We start from the raw sequence: 7,900 nt of genomic DNA on the forward strand, positions 1-7,900 counted from the left end.
TTATTTATTTACTTCATTGACTTTTAAATAGTTTTTTAATAGATTAAATATTTTAGAAAAGCAATTAAATGAAAAACAAATAAAAAATCACTCATACGACCTGTATTCTAAGTCTGATGGCTTCTAACATTTAATAATAATATTATTATTATCATATTAATAACTAATTTTAAGGATGATAATTTTTTAAATATTTAGTATGTGTTTTTTAATTAGTTCTCATAAGACTAAACAAGTTTCTTCTTAAAAAAAATACGTAAAAAGTAAATTATAACCAAAAAAATACTCATACGACCTGTATGCCAGATTTTCAAAAATTATAACTTTAATAATAATAACTTTATTATTATAACTTTAAATATTAAAAAGGTAACAAATCTTTATGAGGCTTTTATTAAATTCTACTAAAAATATATACTAAAATTAACAATGAAAATCTGCCCAGAAGATGGTAAGAATTAACAAACACTTTCCATAAATGTTCTTTTAATATTTTAAAATATATAATAAAATATTCCCCACTAAAAGCCATTAATTAGTATTAAGACGTTCTAAAGAACTCTATATCGCATTAATTAATCTACTAATTGAATTTTTAAGCTCATGTCCATGTCAGTGTCCATGTTCTGTGTACTGTGGAGTGTGGAGTGGGTCCCCCCACTCACAAATATCCACATGACTGCAACGCATCACCAATCAGCTTGACGTCAATCCCCGCTCATCCTGTCCAGGTACCTCGAACCACCCCGAACAGGTTGCCAGGTTGCCCTTTGTAGGGGTTTCTGGGTAACGCTCCTGGGGGTGTTTTTTTTTTTTTGTCCCATTTCCATGGAAATGCTGCAAAATCTCTACTCTGGGCCAGAAGCCCTGAAACGTTGCACTCCTCCGGCTCTGGCTCTGGCTCTGGCTTCGGCTCCTCCAGTTACAATGCTGTGCACTTCCCCTTTGACGGCATTTTTCATTTAAAAATCTTGTTATTCAAAAGGATTTGAATAAATGGAAAAAATAATATATGGATAAAGGAATTTCTTTAAGGGAGACTCTTGAAGCTATGAGATTCTGATGACCTAGATTCTTGTCCCATGAAATAAAAGAGCATCTGATTACATCTTATTTTGGACTATAATTTTATTCACTTTTCGATATAGTCGAGGGAGTATATATACAAAATAAATATGATTTTCGTGCGATTCGTATTGAGATTAGGTATGAGCTGTGACTAAAGCTAGGTACTACGAGCTAGGGGATCCACGCTGACGATGAATCGCATTCACGAGCTAAAGCTTAAAAACTGGCGACTGGTGTGTCCTCCTCCTTCTCCTCCTCTTCTGATGGCCGGGGATTGCATCCCAAATCCCCATTTCACAACTTAATAATGCCAAAGTAGCTGCGATTGTTGGAGTTTCGCAGAACTGTACCCCGATCCTGGTGTATGTCCCTCAGATGAATGGTTTCCATTTCGGCCAGGTTTATGATGCCACTGGTGTGGCAGGTGTGCACCTTCTGTACCATGTTCGTGGGCACTGTGTTGAGACACTGCAGGAAGGCATTATGGCCCCGGAAGATAATGAATCCGTTATGATCGTGGGTGTTGTTGTAGCAGATCTGGGCGTATACGTAATATAGGCCCGGCTGGTGAACCGTCAAGACGCCATCGCGAATCGAGAAGTGCTGTTGCCAATCATTTCCATTTCCATCGTGGCCATCGCCTATGTACATGTCTCCATTGTAGGCTGAAGGATAGAAGACGATTTAATAAGAAAAGGATATACGAAAAGGACATGAGTAGAGTCAACTTACAGGTGGGCTGAATCGATGACTGGTGATGCGGCACCTTGCGCGTCAAATGGAAGTGGGCTGCTGGCGTTCTGGACGTGGGACTGTTCACGGATTTGGCTGAAATAAGAGAGTCACCTGCGGATAGAGTTTTGGGTTTCATTGACTGCCAATTGAGTTTGTTTGTGGTTTTGTTTTTTCGGTTTCTTTTTTTGGAAGACATACCTTTGCGGACCAAGCTGCGCTGGCGACTGGAGCGATGGCGGAAGCGGCGACGATGGTGCAAGGATGGACTACTGCTGTGGGATATTGGGGGATATTTTATAAAATATATTAAATTTATTATTTAAAGAGCTACTAACCTCTCCTTGGAAGCTGCCTCAGCGGAGGACTTCTCCTCTACCTCAGTTTGGTTGGCCATCACCGACTGCAGATCCTTGCGAACTTCAGCAATGGATCGGGATTTTCTGTAAAAAGTAAGCTTTAGAAGAGGACTTTTTATAGGTAGACCTCTATAGACCCTCTTACCTATCCTTCTTCTTTCTGGAGGCATTAAAGCTGGTAAAGTCCTCGAACACATTGTCATCATTCGAGGCCGAGGACGAGGCGGAGGTGTTGTCTCCGTCATCTGTGGTACTAATGCTGGACTCGGAAGTGGTCTCCTCCTCCTTCTTCAGCTTGTTGATCATGTCCTCGTACTCCGCATAGTCCATGCCCAAATCATCATCATCGTCGTCCTCTTCGCCGAGAGCATTCCAGTCGTCCGTGTCGTCATCGGCATCGGGATCCATGCCATCGGCGTCCTCGTCTTCGTCCGTGTAGCCATCCGGTTTCTTGGGATAGTCGATGAGTGCATTCTCGTACTGCAAGAGGAGGGGAGAGAGGGCGGAAAGATTTGCGGTCAGTATTTTGGGTCAGAACACTTGGCCAAATACGTGACTGCAGCCGGAGTGCTGCCATTCCCGTCCCATCCCATCCCGGATGAGTGTTCATTTTTAGACACGCGCCCTCGCCAAAAAGTCGTTTCGTCATCGTCTCTAATTGATGGCGCCTGCCTCGGGGCAACAGCACAATAATAACTACAATATATATCTTCCTATCCACCACTATACTATATGTATGTGAAAGAATATCGATGCTCTCTATAGAGAATTGCGTGCCCCACAGATGCCCCCAAACAAGAGGAGCAGAAAGCAAAAGTATAAAAATATAAATAAATCTTAAAACGATCTTTGGCCATTAGGCCGTTTGATGAGATCAGATCAATCGTCACATTCGAATGGATAGTCTATGGACATAAAGCCAATGGCTCGCCTTGAACGGATATTATAGTCTTCCTTCCTCCCCAGATCTGAACAGAAATTATGGAGGCTTTTTCGCCCTGTCACTTGGGGATTTGTATCTCATATTTTAATAGAGTGTTTCTCCATGAGAATGGATAGCACCATTTAGATCCTCTATCACAATTCCCCAGATGCTTTTGTTTTTTAAAAAGAAAACAGATGGCCCTTCTCTTAAATATTTCTATAAATATTTATTTGTTAAATGTGTAATCATCCCAACACTAATAATAATATAAAAACTGCTTTGTTTATTGGCCAAGTTATAAAATAACAATTAAACAACAGCCTCAAGTGCTTGCCTCATAAAAGCCACAAAAATCATCTCAAAATCAAAGAATTTCAGTAAACAAAAGCGGAAAGAAGCCCTGGGTATTTACGGATAATATTGATGTTTATTTTAGATCTCACCTCCTTTTGGAACTCGTCAAGCTCTTCCAGATAGTTGATGCCCAGTCGCTGCTGGAGATTGTCGACCACTCGCTTGAGGCTTCTCAGTTCCTTGTCCAGATGCGAGATCCTCGTGGTCTGCCATATCTGTAAGAGCGTTAATTAATTAATTTTTATAATCTTCAATTAAACGCCTATAGTTTGGTGCTAAAGCTGGCACACCATAAAAAGAAATAAACCCAATGCTCTGAACTTTTGACACCCAAAAAAAATTTTCGAAATATCAAAAAATATATACATATGTCTATACATTAAATGAACAAACAGATAGCGACGGTGGCGGGCATCAGACGGAATCAGAGGTCTCAGAGAAAGATTTCGTTAAGAAATACACCGAGGTACCGACATCGCCACTCAGGCACATAATCTGTTTAATGGATCATTAACATTCGGGGCGGCCAGCGACTATATACTATATGTTTGTACAATCCCCCACATACAAACACTTCTCATATTTCGACTGCCACCCGAATTGAGAAAAAAAAAGAATGGCTCCAACTTAAGCCACTGTACGCAGCTCTCGTAAAAGAAAACATTTATAAAAACTTGTACTGAATTCTTGTATAAATTATGGGCACAAGAAACTTGTTTCTTGTCATTGGAGGAGCTCTAAGGCCGGAGCTCGGGGCTCGTGTCTCGTGTCTCGGATTCCACAGTAGACCACTTTCCATTAGGGCTTATCGGTTGATCTGGGGATCGATCTGGGTAGCGCCTGCAGTTTGTCACTTTCACGGGAACCCTGGATGAGGGTCACTTTGTTGAGATGTCAGGAGTCGGGCAGTCGAAATGAATTAAAAACCACCTCTTAACAAAGATTTATGAGGAAAAAAAAAACAAAAAGCAAAGCCAATTGCAATTGACAATTGTACGATTTCCGTTCAGTTAAGTGGGTCAAGCTGGATTTATGGGAGGAATATTCTTATATGTACTATATATACATATATAGAATGAAGATTCAGCTTGGGAAGAGTGCCTTTGCATTGCAAATCTGCTGTAGAGTTCCTAGAAAAGACGACAAGTTATCAGACTTTGCATTAAACTTGAGTAAACAAACCAAGATGGAGGGAGTACTGATACTGTAAGAAAATGAGCTAAAAAATATTTATTTTTTTAACAGATTTGATCACTATATAAAGCCTTTAATAATAAGAAAACTATCCCAACTTTCAGCATTTTAGCTTTTAAATTGAAAGAATAATTAAAGAAAAGATATTCAAGCGGACACGCGGACAAACGGACAAGGCTATAGCGGCTTGGTAGGTCTCCTACACTCTACCCTAGAGCTAAGTTATTGTGCTACGATATAGCTCTTCATATACCCTCCATTTCTCACTGTGTATCAACAAAATTTATCAAGTCAGAATGCAAAGAGAAGAAGCAACTTCGGTCGCAACTAAATCGGTACAACAATAGCAAACAAAAAACAATTCAGTATCTGGCTCTGACGACTGAGATACATCTTTCAACTTGTGTAAACATTCGCCACGTACTGGTACTGGCACTGGTATGTATCTGCATCCGCTGTTGTCGGCTTGTTTGGATAGGAAGCCTAAAGATTTTGGCCCAAAGACGTGTGTTTGGTGGTGACGACATCTGCAGATCAGAATCATGAATTATAAAGCAATAAAGACGACCCATCTAAATATAGTTTTGATGCCAAATTATAGTTAAACGTATCTCCCACCGTCGGTCACGGATCATAAAGTCTGTTTTCGTTTCAATTTATGCATTTCGGGCATTTTGATTTCAATTTGGCATCAACACTGAGTCTTTATGAGAAGCAGCTCTATAAGCAGGAGCGTGCCAGAGGTTAAGTATTCATTTTTAGATTGCGATTTCGGGGGTGTCCATATATGAACATAAATACGAAATACATATATGCCTGCATATGTGTGTCCCCCCTCCATGTTAAAGTCTAATTTGCATTTCGATTTATTCGGCCGGTCTGCTGAAATAAACATTTTCTAAAAAATCGCAAGTCTGTCGAGTCTAGAAGGAAGTTCAGGGACAGATCTTAAAGTCTGAATTTCAAATATTTAAGATTTCTGTTTCAAGATAGCAATAAAAATAATCATTATTTTATGAAAATGCTACCAGATGTGTCATAAGTCCAAGCAATTATTGAAAAAGCCTATTCGCAATCATAAATGTTTAACTTTGGCGCCCAAAAATACCTCGAAAGTGATATCTATATTGGGGTACTGCGCCCCACCAATCAATAGTATCTTTACACACCTGTGGAATTCGTAGAATCATTAGATTCTAGAATCTAGATCAAAAAATAACTAGTCATGCTTTAGTAGAAAGATAGTAAATATATCTTTAAATTTTAAAACCTATTTTATGACTTTTTTTTATAGATCTTGTAACTAATGGTTGGGTTGGGAGAGTTTTCATCTAATTTTGGTTTCCATGTGCTTTGTTTTGATGCCATATTTTTTGTGTTATGACTGTGATAACAAGCACTGTGATAAGAAGAAGTACTCTAATTAAAGACAAATAATGTGCTTTTTTTGGGGCTATATATATCTTTGCTTTGGGATTTCAGGGGGTATCTATATATCTATGTATCTATGTATATGTATGTACCCCCTCATTGAACTAAGAATTTGTAAATAAAAAATAATCATATTTTTCGTAGAATCTAATTGTTGATTTTATTTTTATGGGATGGCTATGAGGTGTATTGGATTTTAATGGATTATAATTGGTCTTATATCTTGTTTAATATTTAGAAGTATCTGATACTTCCACTTACCGTTAAACTGAGAATGGCAACGACCAGTCCCAGACCAATGACCCCCATGACAAGGGGGATGAGCTGGCGGGTACGTCGCTGGGCGGTCGCCGTAATGGCCGGCTTGGCCGGAAAGTCATCCACGGTGCTCGTTGGCGTAATGAACGGCTTGAGGGTCTCGGCCGTCATAATTGATGATCACTGTGAGAGAACTAGAGACAGAGAAGCTCTTGTCCACCCACTCAAGGGCACTCGACAGCTGTTTTCGACACACACACACACACACTGAAGATACACACACTCAGATACACAGACAGCTTAAGATAAGATGTGACATCTATCAGATAAAAACCACTCGGGATAGCTGCTGGCTGGTTGGCTTTGCACTTTAAGATGCTTTTTTTTTTATTCCGGCAGTACAATATAATTTCCACTTTAGACCAGATTTTCTTTTGTTCAGTTCAGTTTTGTAGTTTCTAGAACAAGTTTTTTCTTCGTTTTGCACACCGAGGAGATAATTTTTCTCGTTTTATCAGTTCTTGGTTGCAAGCCCAGTTGCACTGCCCAGTTTTGTATTTTTAGCCAATTTTAGCCCGCTGGCGAATTACGACGATCTTGGTAGTTAAACGGAAACGGTTACGCACGCGCTCTCTTGCCACGGTCTGTGTCGGTTTCTGTTTCGGTTTCTGTTTAAGAACGGTACGATTCGACGTCTGTACGGGCCGACGACTCGAAATGGAATGAATGTGAGCCGCGAGCGCACCGACGCACTTGCTCTCGCCTGAATGTGCAGGCAGATGCGGGGCCTACTTAAGGGCGCCTGCGTTGTTTACTTTCAGCAATTATTTTGGCAAGGCTCTCTAAGGGGTTGTTGTTGCTGTGGTACAGTGGATAGTGGCCATTAGAGGTCGTAGGATTTATTAAAAATAAAATTAAATGAATAACTGATTTATTTTTCTAATTTTAATAGTAGTGAGTTCTGGTATTAACCTTGAAATTAAGAAATAATTATTGGTTATTAATTTTAATCAATATTATTTTTATAATACTTAAACAGAAATAGGTTTTACGTCCTATTTTTAATATAAATAGCATTAAATATTGTTTTCTTCGAAAATAAATTCAAAATTTTATCTATCCATATATTTCCTCAAGAGATTCATAAAAAAGATACCATTAAATACAAATATGATTCAATTATTTCTTATCTTTTATTAGTTTATTTAAGAATACCATTAAATACAAATATGATTTGATAATTTCCTATCTTTTATAAGATTATTAAAAAACAAGAATACACACTTTCATTTATTTACTTTGAAAATTAATACAAAGTATAATATTGTATTGGAGTTGTGGGAATTATTATTCAGAGAAATCGGATAACTTGTTTTCGATCGGTGACCCATTTCGGTCTCCAATGACACTATGAATCACGGTCTATATAGGCTCCACTGTACTCCAAGCCCCGGCCTGGCCCACATATGGCGATCATAAGTAGCAAAGCGTGTTTGACTTTTTGCGCAGTGTTTTCCGCAATTTCTTTTATTTCTTGTCATGTGTTTGGGTGTGTGATGTGTGTACTGTGTATTTAAAA

General features: G+C 38.8%; 1 protein-coding gene across 4 annotated transcripts; it reads right to left on the minus strand.

Moving 5' to 3' along the window:
- Window positions 1-1,103: 1,103 nt before the first annotated feature.
- Window positions 1,104-7,067, minus strand: LOC6494874 (protein eiger). Of its 4 annotated transcripts, none has more exons than XM_001959472.4 (7): window positions 6,325-7,067; window positions 3,528-3,653; window positions 2,305-2,639; window positions 2,139-2,243; window positions 2,002-2,072; window positions 1,801-1,896; window positions 1,104-1,733 (listed from the first exon to the last, which is right to left on the minus strand). In XM_001959472.4, the coding sequence occupies exons 1-7, from the start codon at window positions 6,490-6,492 to the stop codon at window positions 1,363-1,365; spliced, it is 1,272 nt and encodes a 423-aa protein (XP_001959508.1). In that variant the 5' UTR covers window positions 6,493-7,067; the 3' UTR covers window positions 1,104-1,362. The 4 variants fall into 4 exon arrangements, with proteins under 4 accessions (XP_001959508.1, XP_032306620.1, XP_014763036.1 ...); XM_032450729.2 differs by having other exon boundaries at window positions 2,002-2,075; XM_014907550.3 differs by having other exon boundaries at window positions 1,801-1,914; window positions 6,325-7,066.
- Window positions 7,068-7,900: the final 833 nt, after the last annotated feature.

This window comes from Drosophila ananassae, chromosome 3L (assembly GCF_017639315.1).
Source record: "Drosophila ananassae strain 14024-0371.13 chromosome 3L, ASM1763931v2, whole genome shotgun sequence".
Classification (NCBI taxonomy): Eukaryota; Metazoa; Arthropoda; class Insecta; order Diptera; family Drosophilidae; genus Drosophila; species Drosophila ananassae.

Excerpts from the sequence above, each read along its gene's own strand:
- LOC6494874 (XM_014907549.3), bottom strand. The coding sequence starts at position 6,492 with ATGACGGCCGAGACCCTCAAGCCGTTCATTACGCCAACGAGCACCGTG. Across the intron at positions 2,244-2,304 it reads TCCAGAAAGAAGAAGGATAG|AAAATCCCGATCCATTGCTG; the intron begins GTAAGAGGGTCT and ends TACTTTTTACAG. Across the intron at positions 2,076-2,138 it reads GAGGCAGCTTCCAAGGAGAG|CAGTAGTCCATCCTTGCACC; the intron begins GTTAGTAGCTCT and ends AATATCCCACAG.